The sequence below is a fragment of the Otolemur garnettii genome, unplaced genomic scaffold (genome assembly GCF_000181295.1).
Source record: "Otolemur garnettii isolate 467f Iridium unplaced genomic scaffold, OtoGar3 scaffold00162, whole genome shotgun sequence".
NCBI lineage: Eukaryota > Metazoa > Chordata > Mammalia > Primates > Galagidae > Otolemur > Otolemur garnettii.
In genome coordinates, this window is record NW_003852557.1 from 3551094 (window position 1) to 3570353 (window position 19260).

The 19260-nt window shown below is 38.2% G+C and overlaps 2 protein-coding genes across 4 annotated transcripts in view; one reads left to right on the forward strand and one right to left on the reverse strand.

Annotated features, from left to right (window-relative positions):
• The window catches only part of TOM1L1 (target of myb1 like 1 membrane trafficking protein), a 46964-nt gene extending 35506 nt beyond the window's left edge, over positions 1-11458 (forward strand). For both annotated transcript variants that reach the window (XM_003800033.3, XM_023519222.1), the window contains 5 exons: positions 4855-4906; positions 6763-6868; positions 7267-7348; positions 10498-10562; positions 11173-11458. In XM_003800033.3, coding sequence (XP_003800081.1) covers positions 4855-4906; positions 6763-6868; positions 7267-7348; positions 10498-10561 — 304 coding nt within the window. In that variant the 3' untranslated portion in view covers position 10562; positions 11173-11458. The remainder of the gene's footprint in view (positions 1-4854; positions 4907-6762; positions 6869-7266; positions 7349-10497; positions 10563-11172) is intronic.
• Positions 11459-11872: 414 nt separating this feature from the next.
• On the reverse strand, positions 11873-18720 carry LOC100956232 (cytochrome c oxidase assembly protein COX11, mitochondrial). 2 transcript variants are annotated; one of them, XM_023519223.1, is made up of 5 exons: positions 18215-18520; positions 15490-15554; positions 14571-14726; positions 13120-13245; positions 11873-12743 (listed from the first exon to the last, which is right to left on the reverse strand). In XM_023519223.1, the coding sequence occupies exons 1-5, from the start codon at positions 18450-18452 to the stop codon at positions 12561-12563; spliced, it is 768 nt and encodes a 255-aa protein (XP_023374991.1). In that variant the 5' UTR covers positions 18453-18520; the 3' UTR covers positions 11873-12560. The 2 variants fall into 2 exon arrangements, with proteins under 2 accessions (XP_023374991.1, XP_003800071.1); XM_003800023.3 differs by lacking the exon at positions 15490-15554 and having other exon boundaries at positions 18215-18720.
• Between the last annotated feature and the right edge of the window lie 540 nt (positions 18721-19260).

The following is a 19260-nucleotide window of genomic DNA, read 5'->3' on the forward strand; positions in this document are numbered from 1 at the left end:
AGAATCACAAAGCTGGTTTTCCAGTCATACACTGAGAAGTCTTGTGATGGGTATCTATCCCAAGATTCAGATACCAAAATAGTTAGAGCAGCTCTTAGAATTCACAGGCATAGAAGATAGATAATCTGTGATAGCAATAATTGTTGTCCATGCTATCTTTCTAAACCTTTTATATCTGTTTTTCCTAATTAAAAAAATCTTAGAGATGAATGAAACTATAATTGAATGAAATTTTTCACAGTGTCAGAAACTAAAGCACTGAAGCTGATGAGGGCATGTATCTGGGTTAAATCACATGCCTAAGGAAAGACACAGTCAGCCAATACAGTGTCTAAATGGTCTTGAGATTTTTTTCAACCTTTTGTGTTTGTGGTTTACTTTGTTCACCATCATAGAATAAGTTCAGTGATAGAATTATTCAAAACAAAAAGAATCCTTAACAAACAATGGAGACAAGATAAAGTCATAGGTCATATTTATAGTCTGTCTATTATCAGGCAACAAGCTAAGAAGTTAAGAAATGATTCCTAATTACTTACTAATGGTCCTAATAACCCTAGGGCGCAGGTACCACCATCATTTTCATTGCATTCATGTACACAGCTATGATTTAATAAAAAAAAAAAAAAGTGAAGAAACCAAGGCTGAGAAAGATTGACTTGCCATTGTTGCCCCACTAGTGCTAAAACTGGATTCACATTCACATGGGTCTGATTTCAGTAACTGTTTCCTTTTTCTTTTTTCTTTTTGTACTTCTTAATTTTATTTTTTAAAGTCTCCTGTAGTAAAATTGACATTTTATGAATTTGTACATTTTATGAATTGTAACATATGTATAGATTTGTATAGCACAACAGCCAGATACAGAATAGTTTCATCAACCCCCTTACCCTGCAAAAGAAAACTCCTTTTGGTATTCTTTTATAATCACATCTTTATACTCCTAGCCCCCAAATGCCCACAAACCACCAATCTGTTCACTGTCACTATAGTTGGTCTTTGAAAACGTCATCTAAATAGAATCATGAAGTGCATAATCTTTCTAGAACAGATTGTGTAAAATTCACATTTGTGTGTTTTGAACTCATGCACTCAAAATGTTATGTTGCCTTGGTTAGTTGACCCTTGTATCATTAGGTAATGTTCCTCTTTGTCTATCTTAATTTTCATTGCCCTGATATCTACTTTGAGATTTATATAGCTATTCTACCTTTCTTTTGATTAGTGGATACATGGTATATCTTTATCTTTTTTTACTTTTAACTTAACTATATTAAAATATTTAGTTTCTTGTAGCTAGCACATGGTTGGTTCATGCATTTTCATGTATTCTTATAAAATCTATCTTTTAATTGATGTGTTTGGACCATTTACATTTAATGTAATTGTGTGTAGTCTTACCATTATATCATTTTTCTGTATATTCCCCTTTTTCTACTTTTTCCTGACTTCTTTTATATTAGAATATTTTTAATATTTTCTTTTAATTTATTGTGATTTTGACTTATCTTTGTACAGTGTATAGATGGGTGCATATAAAGAGAGTCCAAAAATGTATACATATTTTAAGAAAGGAAAGAACTATATTAAAATTGTAATACTCAGTATGTACTGATAACAAAAGATGTATACCAGTTACATTTGAGCACCTCTCATAAATGCAGAAGTGAAAGATGACTTGAGTAATATAAGTTTAATATAGTTTTTTCCTTTCTTAAAATGTGTATACATTTTTTTGGCACCCTCTGTATATGTAGAGAGAGACGTTGCTTTAATGACTGCAATATACTTAATTTTTCATTCCACTTAAAATGTGTGCTTTGCTACTTGAAATAAAATGTAGAAATCTTATCATCATATTGCTCCCCCCTTAATATTCTAGTTATCTTACATGTATACTGCATGACTAAAAGAAATAACCAAAAATGTTACAGTTTTTGCTTGTAACCTTCAAATATATTTTAAAGAACTCAAGAAAAGAATAGTCTATTTATATTTACCCAATATTTACCGGTTCTGTTACTCTTCTTTCTTCTGACATAATTTCCCTTCTCTCCAAAGAATTTCCTTTAGCAGTTCCTTTAGAACAGATCTATCGGTAGCAAAGTCTCTTAGTGTTACTTCACTAAGAGTGTGAGAATGTCTTATTTTATCTTTGAGCCTGAAGCATATTTTCACTGCATATAGTATTCTGGTTTTTAAAAGGTTGTTCCATTCTTTTTCTGGCCTAAAATGGGTTTCTAATGAGAAATTTACATTCATTTGATTTGTTGTTCCTTATATATTTAAAATGTGTTCTCTGACTTCATTAAAGAATTTTTCTTTTTTTTTTTTTAATTTTGAGAAGTTTGATTATGATGTTTGTGGACACAGATTTCTTTTGGGTCTGTTTGGAGGTGGCTAAACCTATTAGTTTCCTGTAGCTACCATAATAAATGCCATAGACAGGGTGGTTTAAAACCACAGAAATTTATTCTCTCATGATTCAGGAGGCAAGAAGCCTAAAATTCAGCAGAGCCACCCTCTCTCCAGGAATTTAGAGGACAGTCCACTTTCTACCTCTTCCAGATCCTAGTGACTTGCTGGCATCTTTTGAGTGTTTTTGGCTTTGGGCCACATCACTCCCATTTCCACCTGCACCTTCATCTGGCTTTTTCTTCTCAAATCTTCCTCTGTGTTTCTCTTTAAGGTCACTTGTCATTCGGTTTATGACCCAATGATATAGGATGATATCTTCATTTTAAGAAGCTTAACTTAGTTATAGCTGCAGTTTTGTTTTGTTTTGTTTTGTTTTTTTCCAAATAAGATAACATTTACAGTTCTGAGAATAGGACGTGGGCCTATCTTTTCAGGGGCCACCATTTTAACCCACTACATGGTGGTACTTGAGCTTGTAGGGCTGTGTTTTCACCAAATCTGTGAAGTTGTGAAGTTATTTTTTTTTTAATGGTTGTTTCTTTTATTCTGTTTAGAGGCAATTTTTTTTTATTAAATCATAGCTTGAGTTGTGAAGTTTTTGCTATTCATTTCTCCATTTCTTATTCTTCTTTTTTTTTTTTTTTAGCACTGCACACTGCTTTGTTGCAGTGTGTTGTAACTCTCATGACACAAATGTTTTATTGTCTCATAGGTGTTTAGGGTTCTGTGCATTACCTTTTTTTATTCTCTCCATTTTTCAGATTGGATAATTTCTGTGATCTGTGTTCAAGTTCACAGTTTCCTCTGTCATCTCCATTTTCCTACTGAGGTCATCTACATTTTCTGTCTAAATTGCACTTATTACATTTTGGATTCTAAAGTTTACAACTGGCTCTTTACATCTTTTGTTTGTTTGCTGAAACGTTCTATTTTTCCAGTATGTTTTCAAGAGTGTTTGCAGTTCCTTCTTGGAGCATTTCTAATTTCAACATCTGTGTCCTCTTGGCATCAATGTCTATTGTCTTCTCATTCAAGTTGAAATTTTCCTCGTCCTTCATATGCCTATTAATTTTGGATTCTATATCTTGGGCATTTTTAGTGTTTTATTATCAGACATGTGGCCTTATTTAAATCCTGTCAAGAATGTTTATGTTTTAATTTTATAGGCAAACAACCTGTTTAGATTCACACCACAGAGTTTTCAGCCTGCTTCTGTGGGCTGTAGTTCCAATGTCAGTGAAGTTTTCAAAGCTGTTGCAGTGCTAATCAAATCTGTCCCACATATGTTCCACCCAGGGGTCTATCTGAGATCTAGACAGCCGGTCATGTGTTTGGTTGTCAGCATCTTAGCACCTTGACAGAGATCAGATCCATTCATGCTTAGGGTCAGGGGTGAGCCTGGGATTTCATAAACAACTTTACGAGACTGTTTCCCTGAATTCTTCCATTGCTGTGATTTCTCTGGCACTTTCTCTTTTCCTGGGGCTCCCTGTTTTTAGTTTTCCCATCATAAAGTTGGGGCTTTATCCTACAAGACCACATATTTCCTCAACCACCCTTGTGTCTATGATCACACGAAGGGATGAGAAGGAGAATAGAAACCAGGGAGTTCTTCCCATCCTCTTGGTGTCACAGCTCCTATTGGGGAGGAAGATTCTCCTCACTGATCTTTAATCTGCTACAGCTCCCACTCACCTCTGTGTCACTGCAGCCACTTTCCAGTTGCCTCATGTTTGGGGTGTGAGGGAAGAGGACGCCAAGGGGCATGGGATTATCACACACTGAGGATTAGGGTTGCCCTTCCCTGCTCCTTGAGGAAAAACGAGCAGGCTGCTTCCTCCCAGAGCTCTGTCTGTCCTCACTGACACCTCCATTCGGGTTTCGGGCTACATAGTACTCAACTCAGGGAAGACAAAGGGATAAAACACAGTAAATAGACCAACAGTGTCATGATACTTGGATTCTCGTCGTCTTTCCTTATCAGCCTGCTACTATTTACTTTTTAAACTCCCGAAATAGTTTCTCTGTGCATTCTGTCCAGCTTTAATAGTGACACTTCATTGGTAAGACAGGGTGACACGTCTGCACCACCTTGCTCTGAAGCAGAACTCCCCCAGCTTCCTTCTAACCTCTACTCTGCTTCTCATCCTTTAGAGAACAGTGGGAAGGTAGTTACTCTGATGGGAAGACTGAAGGTTCCGCTCTTAGAGGTGCTCTGTGCACGTTCCAGCATCTCAGGGCTACCCAGGGACTGTCCTTTATTATCTTTGGTGTGTGGGCATCATGACCTGGTGGGCGATTAGTAATATGAAAGTACTACTTTGTGCAGTCTGAAGGTATGTTTAGGTTTTGTTTTTAGACCAGGAAAATCATCTTACTTTCTGCATTTGTGTTCTCACTGTAGGGTAATCATGCTGTGTTATCACACTATCCTAGGTTTACCCAAAGGACCGGCCAAAACCTCGACTCAAGCCATACATACGATAATGTAAGTAATAGAAACCTTTCTCTGTCCTCAGTCAGCAGATTATCATAGACAAAAAAGAACTCCTGGCCTTTAATTTTCCCGTTCTTCTCAGTAATGCATTGATGCAGCCCCCAACAGGACTCTCCCTTTGTCCCACTTCTGTTAGCCAGATGGAAGGGTCAGAATTCCTTTAGAGTTGTCTGTATTTGCCATCTCCACCTTCTTTCCTCCCATCCTCTTTGACAAGACTTGAGATAGGCTTTTATGCCTACTGCTCTATGGACATAGCTCTTATGGACACCAGTGACTCCCATATTATTAATTCTAGGTGTGCAATTCTCAGTCTTCATCTTACCTGATGCATTAGCAGCATGTGACAAAGTAGATCACTTCTTTTTTCACACGTGGCTTTCTGACACCACTCACTTTGGTTCTTCTCCCGTCTGGCTTTCATTTCTTCTCTCCTTTGCTGGCCTTCTTCTACCGGCCTTTCCATGTTGGACACCCCCAGGCCCAGGCTTCAGACTTCTGTGTCTACATTCGTTCCTCCGGGGTCTTAGGGTCTTATATCTTGATGAGCATTCAAATTCTGGCAGCCTACAAATTTGCATCTTCAGCCCCTTGCCTAAACTCAAAACTCATATATCCACCTTCCACTTACCTTCTCTTGATTTCTTCCCAGTCTCCAGTTTCAACCTGCTCTGCCTGCAAAGCTCAGCTCAGTAAGTGACCACTTGACTCCTTCAGTTGTTTAGGTCAAATCCCTTAGGTAATAATACCTTGACCACTATCTTTTACCTTCAAAATATATCCATTACCCAGCCATTTGGCACTACATCCACTTCTGCGTCCTAGTCCAAGCACCAGTAGAGGGATGTTACAGTGGCCTTTAACTGTAGGACTGCCCTGTCTCAGACTTTGCCTTCTTCCCTTCTCCATCCTTCTTCCCTTCCCTTTCACTGTCTGTTCTCAAAACAGAAACCACAGCAACCTTTGAGAAAAGTAAAGTCACATTATGTCACTCATCTGCTTAAAACCTGTGATTTTCCTCCTCATTCTTTAGTCAGTACAAACCTGACATGCTGATTGAGCCAGCCCATTCCCTCGCCACCCTCCCACCTTTCCCCTCACCCTGCTCCCACCACAATGGCCTCCCTTTCTTCAGAGGCTGTGAACTTGTGTCTTCTCTGATAATCACAGGGGTTGTGTTATTCAGGGCTCTGCTTAAGTATCCCCAACATTCCCTGACCATGACCTATCAGAGCAGTATCCCACCCCAGCCGCTCCTCTCCCCATTACCCTGCTTTTTTACTGAGCACATGCTGACATCTATTTTTACTTGTTGATTGCCCCATGAGGGCAGGGACTTGGTCCATTTTATTTATTGCTTTATTAATAATGCTTGGCAGCTAGTAGGTGCCCAAGATACATTTGTAGAATCAATGAGCAAAATTACAAGTGGAACTATTTCTAACTAAGATTTTATTTTATCAGTCCTGATTTGACAGCATCACTGTGTGCCTCTCTGTAGATTTAAGACTTTTTATTCCTCTTGGAGGCTGGTATTTTATGGTTGGAATGAAACAACAGAAAATCTAGACTGAGTCCTATAATCCTATATCTTTTTTAAAAGAAAAAAATTTATATTTTTAGTTTACATGGGAAATGGGATACAATAGGCATAAAACCATAGAGAACAGTAGTAAATTTCATAAGGGGTTATTACCTAAAAACTATAGTAATAGCTAAAAATTAGTAGTTCTTGTCTAGTTGAGAGTATATGGTTCTTAGAAAGTGCTATTTGGAAGCTTAAGCATCTAAATACTAAAAGCTTGATACAGAATGTTTGTTTGATGTGTTATTATTCTTTCCTTCAGGTTGTGGAATACTCAAACTCAGTATTGCTACAGCCAGTCAGTGTCCAGTCTGCTGCAGCAGCGCCATCCAGCCAGAGGCCACTGTCTTTGCCCAGCAATCATCCAAGTACATGAGCCCTTATTATTTGCATGAAATAAGGAAACAGGGATTTATTGGTAATTGAAAATAGATAGGAGAAAGTAGAGGTGTTCATTTGTATTTTTAAATCATACAAAATAAATTCAGAACAGTCACCATTGTGACTGACGTTAGATTGTAAAGATGCTTGTGTTGTATCTTGAACACTCAGGTAAAGGAACCTTTACTTGACATTTGAGAATCTTTTCGTTACTTATCGATCTGCAGATCTGTTCAACTTGGGAGTAGGATTGGAATAGCAATTTGTTTGGGTTGTATGTGTCAGGATCTTATAATTGAAGTCTCAAGTAATAAGAAGAATATTAATTGTGTATACTCTTTGAAAAGCACAGTGTGTGTTTACCAGTTTCTGTTTTTGCCTAAAGGAGTGACAAAGAATGATTTCCAGCCACCCAATTACTATGAGGTAATGGAGTTTGATCCCTTAGCTCCTGCTGTCACCACCGAGTAAGTCATTTACAAAATGATTCATTTATTTTTTGTCTTGGTTCTCTTTGGTACCAGAACTAACAGGGCTTGGTTATACGTTTAACTTTGTTTAGGGCTTGGCAGAAATTGATGGCCTTATTAAAAATGAGTTATGAGTTTTTATGGCAGCTGTTGCTCTTAATGGTCTTATTCTAGCCTCCTGACAAAAAAATTAAAATGCTGGGGTTGCACATTAAGAAATAACGGGAACTAAGGTGTCTTAATGGATTCCTCATAGATTCCCTCTAACTTGAGAAGGGCACTTATTCACGGGTGACATAAGTTACCCCCACACTGATGAACAGTTTTGCTGTTCTTTAAGAACTCATTCCTTAAAAAGGATATAAATAGAACTTATTTTAGTCTTCTCTACATATGACAATGTGCTTAGATTAATAAAGCATTACTGTAAAAATTGCTTTTTAACTTCAAGTCCTTAAAGCGCCACTATTGTATGATCTCCTATTGGTCAAGTGTATATAAATATTTATAGGGTGGCAGAGTTGTCAAGAGTTTTAATATGCTTTGCATGACTAAAGGTTATCCCCAAAATTCTTAAAAATGATTAAAGCAAGTTTATGGAAATCATTATTCAGAAACGCAGTCTGCAGGCTGTTTCCTGCCCAAAGTTTTGTTTTGACCTATGCAGTATTTAAAATGTGCCTTTTAAAAATTAATTACCAATAGTTAAGCTGGAATATTTAAAAATAAAACGACTGGATTTTTGATCTTATGGCTACTCTAGCAGCACCAGGCCTTCATTTTTCACATCCAAGGGTTTGAGGCTGATTATTAGCTATGGCCTAAATATAGGGATGCTCTGCAGCCCACCAGGCCCCTCTGGACACTGTGTCTCTTCTTTGCCTGGCACCTAGAGACCCCTGATGTTTTGATCCCTGGTTTAAACCCTCAGTGTAGTGATTGATTTGGGAGTAATTTATGAATAAATATTAAGGGACTTAAGATTGTGAAATTTCCCTGGGTCATTCTGCTTGATAACGTGATGTATCACTGAATGTATTTAAGAAACTGGCACTAAGAAAAAAATGAAACTGGTGCTAAACTAGGTATGCTTTCTAAAAACTTAATGTTTTCTGCATCCAGATAGGTAGCAGAAAAGTTCTTGATTGTATTCGAATTTGGAAATTGCTGTAAATAGGTAAGGTAGTGTTGGAGATACTGAAAGTGAGGAGACAGGGAGGCTGGAGAGAAGCTTTGGAATCTGTGTACTACTGTGGTTCTTACTTTCTGGGGGTTGGAGTGTCTCAGTTCCTTGCAAAGTCTGAATGAAACTCAAAAGAGATTTCTCTCCATAAAGAAGCACAGAATCTTGCAGAAAAATTTCTGGGATTTTCATATCACTGGTAATCCATGAACCCCAGGATGTGAATTTTTGCTTTTGCAGGACACACAATACAACATTTATGAAGACACACAAGATTCATTTGACAAATTGACTTAAAAATATTTATTAAATGCCAGGCACTGTGCTTGCTTTTTAGTTTATAATGTTGAATAAGAAAAATGCTCCCTGTCCTCAGAGGTTAAATGCAGCATGGAGACAAATATTAGACAAATCACCAGCCAAATATATACCTATGACTTGTGCTAACGGTATGAAAGACGATGGTGACTTGAGAGAACGTTAACAGGAAGAACTGACTCAAATGGGGGCCAGGGAAAAGTTGAGGATGTGACATTAAAGCTGAAACCTACAATTATTAGTCAAGTGAAAAGCTGGGAATGAATATAGTTAGCCCCGGGAACAACTGGTACAAAGACCCAGGGGAAAGTGTTTTGGCACATTCAGGGGCCTAGAATTGCCAAAGCCAGAAGTGAGGAGTCTAAGAACGAGCCTAATACCAGATGTGGGAACTATAATTTGGAAGCAAAGAGAAGGGAACATACACTTCTGAACAACACTGCTGAAAAGGACAAGAAAGATGAGAACTGAAAACTAGACAATAGATTAAATAACAGAAATCATTAGTGGTTTTAGTCAAAGCCACTATAATGGATTGATTAGGGAGAGAAGCCAAATCAGTGTGTTAGGTAAATAAGAGATGAAACACCGACAATAAGCATATGTATCTTACTAGAACTTAAATGTGAAGAGAGGATGGAATATGGTTAGGCAGCCAGAGGATTACTGAGACAATTACTGCAAGTACATAAGGGATTAAGAACTGCACCCTGTTGTATACAGTGGGAGTTAGCATCTGGTATAAAGTGAGAGGGTGGAGATTTAGGAAAAGGGGATAACCGAATGAGTGAAGTGTTTGAGAAGCTGGGGTAGATGGGTTCACAGAAGTAAAGGAGGATGCGAATGAAAACAGACTTTAAGACTTGGTTATAGGAAAATGAGGATGTTTCCATAGGAAGGCATTTAATTTATTAAGAGTGAGGTTTCTGCCAGTGGGGTTAGTGGGAGCGGAGAGGGAGGGAAAGAAAAGAAATTAGAGGTTTAGGAATGAAGAGGGTTGAAATCATTTTTGTGGGAAATGATGACAAAACGTTTTAAGGAAACATTAAATTGCAGGACCATGCTGGGCCCTCCTGAAGTTGGTAATCATGGTCTCACAGTACTGTGATTTTTATGAGATTTTTCCTCAGGCATGTTTTGCTCTTTGCATAATATGAATGCTGTGGTTTTGAGTGCATTTTCTAGCAATAGACATATGTTAAGCATCTATAAAGAATTGACTTGTATATTACAATATAAAATTATAGAAATAACCATTTTCAGTTAAAGGTTGCTCAGGAATGTGGACTATAATCACATAGGTTAAATATTTTTTTTTAATGTCTTAAAAACCAGGAGAATTGAACAGGTGTGTTTTTTAAGCAAAAAGCAAACTATCCAAACTTTAGCCATATTTTGCTTTTAAAGTTATAAGTAAAATGAACTAGATCTATAAAATACATATGAAGAGGCATAGAAATTGCATTAGAATTTAAGAAAGCCAGGACGTTAGCTTCTGGGCAGAGATACTTGTTTTGATTCACTGATGTAGCCTACACTCCCCAAAAGCCCCAGATTTTTAGTTATGGTAATGACAGTTAAAACCCAAAGTAGTACTTTCAATTCATAATATAACCTTTTTACCAGGATGGCTTGTTTGTTTCAGAGCTATTTATGAAGAAATTGATGTTCATCACCACAAAGGAGATCAAAGTGACAGTCACTGTTGAGGTAAAGACTTCAGTCACTTCATCCCACATTCCGTGTAATTTCAGTGTAGCTGTTGCTTCCTGTATTTAGTATGTACATTCTGCAAGGGCCATCTCAGTCTGACACTTTGGTGAGTGAAATATTGTATGAGCTTCCCTGGATCAAACTGTAGGGAACTATTGTTCATTAATGAAATATACTGTTATCTTGTAACCGGGAAATGAGACTTGGAATGCATAAGTTGGTGTAGGCATACGAATACTAACCAAACTAGACAGTCAGTAGAAACTTCCTAGCACTGAACCCAGGCATGTGTCTTTAACACGCTGTCAGTGCTGGTGAATTGCTACCAGTACAACCTATTCATTGTCAGTACTCCAGACGGGTCTGGGATTTTCCTACTGCTGCCTGACTCATCCCATTAATTTACTAATGAACGATCCTTGTGACCTATAACCTCATTTTATTTTCCTCACACCCACCCCCCCTTGGAAGAAGAAGTACATTCCCACCTTTCTTATCCTAGACTGGTGCCCTTCAGGCTCCCAGTAGAGGACAAGGAAAAAGCTGTCAAGGAATGGGGAAAAGAAGGATAGGATGAAAACCGGCCATTTTCTTCTCTCTATTTTAGGTGAAAGTGGACGAACAGCTCATAGCCACAATCAAGGGTGCCAACCCAGTCCGACTTGAGGCCTGGAAGCCTGTTAACATGTCAAAAGCCACATTTCTTCTCTACTATTAAGAAGATTAAATATCAGTAGAAGAATAACAGTTAAAGGGTAACATGTGTGGTTCCAGCAGCTGGAGAGGTTTTTCAGTGGAACTTATTTATAACAAATATTCACTTAAAACTTCAGCAGAAGATAAATTACTTAGTATTTGGGCCAACCAATTTAATTGCAGTATCTTATGTCTCTCAGATCTTTCTAAATTGAGAATCATCATATGACTCTGATAAGATTATTTTATTACAAAATAATTCTGAGTAGATAAGAGCATTTAGTGTGAGCAACTAAATGTATTCTTTGGGAAGAACACTGAGTGCCTTCACTTAACTAAAGTTGAATGTAAAAGTCAATTTGTACTTCTTATAGATACTGATTTGTACTTCTTCATAAATAAGGACTGATTTAGAATTATTGTTAAAGCCTTGATGACTATAGTTCAATTATATCTCAAGTGTCCTGAACAGGTGGCCAACATTAGTCTTTGTAATATTATGTGTTTCTTTTTTCTTTTTACTGTAACTTAATAGTTCTATTTGGAACAAGATTACTGGAAAACGTTCAGATTAAATTGTGCCTTGGTTTATGTAAATTACAACAAATAAATTGCTATTAAAATAATTTAATACATCTTTTTTACACAGTTTGTTCCCAGAAGAACTTTTGATGTCAGCAAATCTTCACAAACCCCCCCCACCCACATTTTAACATTCAGAGGCTTACGACTATGATAGTAAATGCTAGCAGCTCAGTATATATGTATTTTATTTCAATTTCATGTTACCATAATTTCTAAATAATTATTAAGAACTCTGAATATAAAATAGCTGTAGTTCTTAAAGGAAAAATAAAGTTAAATTTGAAATAAGAATGTAAATCTTTGAGGAAGCTGTTAGGGATTAGTGACTCCTACTCTGAACTTTGAAAATAGTGACCATTCACACTGAGAAAAATAGCAACCAACTATTTTAGACATGACAATAGACATGGTCAGAAGTTCTGGCTTATGACCTGAAACAGATAAACTTTTTTTAAATTCTCAAATTCATTGCCATAAATATGAAGTGTTAATATTAAATAATTTGGTTGAATTCTCATTAAACTCTTATGTCTATTTAGAATATAGGACAGTAATTAAGGTAATTAACAGGTTATCCTTTTAAGGGGGTAAAATAAGGGAAATAAAGCAAGTAGAACCATTTAAAATAGGCTTCACATTATTGTAGAATATTTCTTCTCAAAGAAGGCAGGATACATGATTTTTCAAAAATCACAAAAGACTTAGTTGCCACCATCAATTATAGCCCGGAACTGGCAACTTGTATCCTTCTTTTGCTTCAAAAAAAGTATACGAAAGAGTGATAAGATCAACATTCACCATTTTGGGGTCTTCAGCAAATTCAGGGTCAATGTAGAAAAACACCGGCATATCTACTTCCTCTTGGGGATTAAGCCTTTGTTCTTCAAAACAGAAGCACTAGAAGTTATAAAAAGGTATTTGTTTAATAACATTTCTCTTTTCTTATAACAGTAACAGAATTCATTTCTTGACTTTAATAAGCACACTATTAAATATAATTTTTACGTCCTATGACAGAATTATCTTTTCATCACAGATTGAGTTTTGCTTTAAAAATTGAGAATTAACAGATTAACTATAATCTTAAAAACACTCATCCATTTGGTTTAGCTCTCAATCTCTGGTAGCCATAAGCAATGAAGAAAAATAGCTTGAATTAGAAGAAATGACTTTTCAGAAATTATGAGTATCTGCTAAAACTCTGTAGTGAGTTTCATACCAAAGTTTAATGTACTTTTTCATCATACTCTTTAAGTTTGCTTTTAGTTGTTACCTGTATTTTATTGAAATATTGTCCAGCTTCAAACGGAACAACATTATATGTAGAAATCCCAATTACTGGTTTGTCAGTAGGATTCTTGGCTTTATAAAACGCCAGTGCAGTTTCTCCTGGCACTACCTGTTTTAAAGCAAACATACATGATTGATATTTTAAATCTCACTGAGCTCCTTTGTCCCCTATTAAATTGGTCATATTATTTTTCTTAGTCATCAGATCATATTACTTAAGCTAATAAACTATTTATTACATTAAGCTAATGTAAGGCTTAGCAAAATAAATTATGAATATTACTCATAAACATATGTGAGTTTCAAACTTTATTTGCATCTATCAATGAAGAGAATCAATACTCCATTATGTATTAGTTACAGACTGTCCGCTTGTATACCTGAGGTCTTCAAGCAATACTCTGGATATTGAGTTATTTAAAGTGTGTTCAAGGACAAGATAAGCATATCACAGCCCATGCTTAACTTCTGTTGAACACTTGCACCTGAATGTCATGATTAAGTAAACATTTTCTTTAAAGGATACCAACATTAAACTTACTTCACAACCAAAAGAAATTAAACTTACAACCAAAACTGACTCAACAGAATGTTTATTAAACCAAAAAATGTTAATAATTTGTTTTGAGAAAATAAGGAAAACAGCATGGCTTTTAAAAATTCCAAAGGATATTGTCACTTATACCAATTCAGCCACTAATATTTTGTATACTACCATATACCTGGAACTAATATTCAAAAGATAAGCTATAAAATCCTTAATCATTGAAGAGATTCAGTCATGGTAACTAAACTGGGCAAGCTTTTCCAGTAAGTGTTGAAATTATTTCTTTCTGGCTAATCCTCAGCTAATAAGATAATATCAGTTAAAAGTTTTCCCAGGACTGCTGTTAGTTACAATATTAGAAAAATTGTAGGTGTAGTTTTATTTGAGTACAACATGAATACTTTACTAGCTACTGATTATTTCAAAGGTCCTAGTTGTTTTTTTCTTTTTTTTTAGAGACAGGAATACTTCTGATATAAACCAATAAACTACTTTTCATTGTAACCTATAACTGTCAAGATTTTTCCCATCATTTATGCCAGAGGAAAACTTGGAAACTTACACAGTCTGAAAGCTAATGCTACTCCCAACATTAGTGACCAGAGGACTATTTAGTCAACACTTAGTATAATGTTAATAAAACAGATGGCATTTTTTATTGTTCTAACATGACTTAGTATTACTATCATATAACTTAAAAGTTCAAGTATATATGCTCTTACATTAAGTGTAGGGCACTACTGGAAGGTAGTCTATGGGAATAAAAAAGTATAGTAATGGAAACTGTCAGTATATCAAAATTAAGTTAAATCAGTTAACCAGTTTAATGAAAGAAGGAATTCCTATTGAAAAAAGCAATTCTTTTAATGACTGATTTAGTCACTTACATATATTTCTGTTTGCTGAGGTCTGAAATTCCACTGGAGACTTGCATGCACATCTGCGTTAAAGGTAACTTTAATTATTCGATCTTTAACAGGCACCATGTTTTCAATCTGGTCTGATGAATGACCTGCAACTGCTGATCCTCCAAGTCCAGTAGCCTAGAAAAAGATACTGAATACATTAAACAATACATTCAGGTGTTGATGATCTATTTATTTGATAAAAATTAGTATTTTAAAATGATTTAACCTTAATAATCCATTGGAGCCAAGTTACATGCTATTACCGACCATTTCCTGAAACTTTGTCAATAGTCTGACCACTTTGGAGCTGTCAAGACCCTCTATTTGTTAAAGTCATTCTGTTTTTCAGCAGTCACTTGGTTATCTGGCATGGCCAACTTGCTTATGTGGCATGGTCAAAAATGAGTTATTAGGGGAAAGCAAATTCTCTTAATAAGTGAACTATTATCTCACTGATGACAAAGCACAGAACTTCCAGCTTAGCCTTTTATTAATCATCCTTTTACTGCTAGTATTTTATATTAACTATTATTCACATGTAGAAATAAAATTTACTCAAACCTGGTCATTTCAATGAAAACAACTTCAATAACTCCATTTTTCCATGTTCTTGTCTGGTCTTTTTTCATATCATAGCTTTTGGAGTCCAAATTAGTTTGTTGCTGCATTTCTGTATCCTGCTTTTCTAAAGCATCGTAAGTATTGTGACCATAATGTGTTTGTATCTTTTTCTATTCTTCTCTGTATAGTACAGCTTTTGTATGTATCACCAGTTAATCAGAACACCTAATCCCTTAGGTGAATCAACCAGTCATAGGGCTGGATAATGCATCTGACACCCCTCGTTTCTCTTCACTGCCATCATTATGTTCAGATGTTTAAAAAAAGAAGTCCTTACTTCCAAGGTCATCATTCTTCTGATGCTTGAGGCTGTCAGAATTCTGGTTTCCAATTTACCTGTTGCTATACTAGGAAAAAAATACCAAATTTGAGTCTAGGGGAAAACTGACAGCAAGATATAGTATTATTTTAACGTTTTGTTTGTTACACAAGTGATGTAACGTTGCTTCACTGATGCAACATGGTTCAAGTACTTGATAATCCAAAAAGATGGGATCAGAGAGTAAATCTTTGCACCTGTGTATAAGGTATATTCTTCTGCCAAAAAGTGCTGTCATGTTTGAGTTTTAATTCCTTTTCCTCAAGAACATGAGTTATGTGAATAAAATAAATAAGTGTCCTCCGTCAATATTCTGTGATACATTCTTTGAATATAAATTGTTCAAGTTTCTAAGTTCAATGCTTTGAGAAATTAAAATAGACAAAGAGTAAAAAAAACAAAAAAGTACTGAAAAGAAATCTTAGACTCTTAGTTGTGCTATTAGTGAGCTCCAAGAACTGAATGAGCTTTGGGCTACCACTTTACATGCTCATAAAATAAGGTCTCTGTATAAGTGTTTTATATAATCTTATTTCTGGTTTTAAAATTCTGTGATTTCTTGAGTAAGAAAAGTGTTCTTTTGGAATTATCACTGTTCAACATCCAACTTCTTACAATTACAGATTATTATCTTTAACTTCTTGCCTTATGATTGCCACGTGAACATACAAACACACATAATATTGTCAATTACTTTAGTTTGGGGCAGGGTTTCTCAACCTCCCATTATGGGTTGAATAATTCTTTGTTGTGGAGGGAGTGTGTCCTGTGCACTCTTGGATATTTAGCAGTATCCTTACCCTCTACCCACCAGATGCCAGTAGTATCCTATCCCTCCCATCCCCTCAGGCTGTGGCAACCAAAAATGTTTCAGATACTGCTAATGTTCCCTGGGGAACAAAATAACTCTTCTCCAACCCCTGGAGGTTTTTTTTGGGGGGGGGGGAGAATTCATACTTGCTTATTTGGACTCAGTTCTTTTTTTTTTTTTGAGACAGAGCCTCAAGCTATCCCCCTGGGTAGAGTGCCATGGCTTCACAGCTCACAGCTCCTGGGCTCAAGCGAGTCTCCTGCCTCAGCCTCCCAAGTAGCTGGGACCACAGGTGCCCGCCACAACGCCCAGCTATTTTTTGGCTGCAGCCATCATTATTGTCTGGCGGGTCCGGGCTGGCTTCAAACCCACCACCTTAGGTGTATGTGGCTGGCGCCTTAGCCACTTGAGCCACAGACGCCAAGCTGACTCAGTTCTACTTATGATTTAACCAACTGCTAGTTATAGGGTTCGTGGTGGCCTCAGCAGAAAAGTGTTTCACATTCTATACTCATCCTCCAGAACTCAAGCCCATGCAAATTCACACATAAATGCTGACATCAGGATACTGAAAAGAAAAATCCTTTGAATTCTCCTCCTTTACCACCTAAAAGAAAGATAAGATGATCTCCATAAAGAGAGGGAAGTACACCAGGCATTGGTGGCAAGAAAGAGCAGTAAGATAGGGTTCTAATTCCAGTTGTCATAAACTAGCAATTCCCAAACTCTGCTGCACATCGCACTTCCAGAGGAATCCTTGAATATTACTGATGCCTGGCTCCCACTCTGACATTCTGATATAAAAGGTAATGTGTGTGACCTGGGCAACGGGATTTTTAAAAATCACTCCAGGTGATTCCCAATGTACAACAAAGTTTGGTAATGATTACCTTAAATACTTAGATATGTAAGATATGTAAGCTAATATGTAGCTCTCACTTGTGGCATGACTGTTAAACTGAAATTCCTACTCTCTACCCTAGATTTCCTAACTTGAGTCTCTGAGATAGTATATCCTTGGCAAGCTCCTCAGGTGATCACAATGCCCCGCCAGAGCTGCAAAATACTATTTTAAGAACTAAGGAGAAATCTATGAAATAAGTGAAGTTTGACTTTGCCAGTGATTCTCAAGTTTTAGCCGCAAAATCACCTAGAGGGCTTATTAAAATACAAGTTGCTGGTCCTGCCCCCAAGGTTTGATTCAGTAATTCTGCAGTTGGGTCCTAGAATTTGTATTTTTAACGGGTTCCCAAGTGACGCTGGATGCTGTTGGTCCCAGAGGCCACACTCTGCGAATGGCTGCACTGTAACTTCTGATCTAAAAGGGAGTCCAGGGTAAGCACATTACAGTTATAATATCGGGGGCAGCGGCCTCAAAGGCCTACCTAATTCATGCCTCTTGTACGGATGAGCAGCCAGTACCAGTTTAAGCACCAGAAACAGGAACACTCCCAATTCCAGGGCTAATCTCAGCACATAAACCACATGTAGTTCTCAGATTAATGCATTAATAAGATACATTTTTAAAATGTGTGAGTTAGGTTGTCTGAGTGGGTAAGGCAACTAAATGCTGGGTACATAATTAGAGCCTACACATTTTTTTTGGCGAGGTGTCTCAGAAATCAGGGAATTTCACTCCGTAGCGTGGTATCAGCACGATCACTATGGAGAATTGGGTTCTACTTGAAGCTCTGCCACTTTCCTTGGTGCCCTTAGGTAACTCACAGTATTGAGCCTGTTTCACACCCTTTGGTAGAGGATCTTGAACATCACTTCCAACTATGGCTAGTAGCGCGATCGCTGTCCAGGGATTCTTCCTGCACCTCCTCCCCTTCTGACCGCGCCTCCCCGTGGCCACCGCTGGGCCCCTACCTGGCAATAAAGGCGATAGAGGGGCACCGCAGCATAGGACGCCCCCAGCATGCCCACGGCGGCCGCGGCCACGTACGTGAGGACCGTCTTGTTCCGCCGCCGCCAGTCCTCCTCCTGCGCGCGAGTGAAAGGGTTCGTGCCCTTCGGCCGCCGCGGCGGCTGCACAGCCGGGCTCCGACCTCGAGGGCTGCAGCGCTTCCACGTCCCGAGCCGCCTCAGGGACGTGGAAGCGCTCCATTCGGCATCTGCTGTCCCCTTCCACCGTGGCCTAAGAAACGGTTCTACTCTGTCCGCAGCCGGGGACCCAGGGTGGCTCCAACGCCAGCCACAGAATACGAAGCGCCTCCATCCCGGCCGCCAGAGCCCTCCCATATCCCCCGGAAAGAACGTCGGCCTGTCAGGGACGGAAGTCAGTTCTCGCGAGGCTTGCTCTGTCTCGCGATAACTGCGTTGAGCCGCCCGCTGCCTTGGCTACCCGACTCTTCAGGTGGCAGCGCGTGTAGTCGGGCTACGGAGGCCGGGTTGCCAGATTACGGGTAAGTTCGCGTTTCGCTTCGAGACCGTTCCTCCCGCTGTATACGTCCCTCCAGTGTCTCTCTAACTTACTTTTGGGAAAATGCAGTTCTGTCCTCCATGTGCAAGGTTCTCTTCACTTGGGGTCGTGCCTCTCATCTTTGTAAACTCTTCCAACCTTTGTTTCGACCTAGCGTCCCCCCGCGGCCGCTGTCCTGCGGTCTTTTTACCCGGGGTGCCCTGATCACGGGCTCCTGCGCTCGACTTGGGGTCAGGGCTCGCATCTTTTGGGGAGCCTTCCTGTTTAACCCTTGGACACTCGGGACTTGTGCATTTTCTCAGCGCCTGGGCGGTGGGCTCCCACGGCTCCGACGCCCCTTTTCTACTTGCCCAGTGAAAATCGCCGCATCTGAAGCGGGAGGGACGCTGTCAAACTGAAGTCTGGATGAGGGAGACTAGGATGTGAGGGACGTTTAAGGAAAGATTGAAGGAACAGAACCCCGTGGGAGAGGGAGGATAGCTTTCTTCAATGA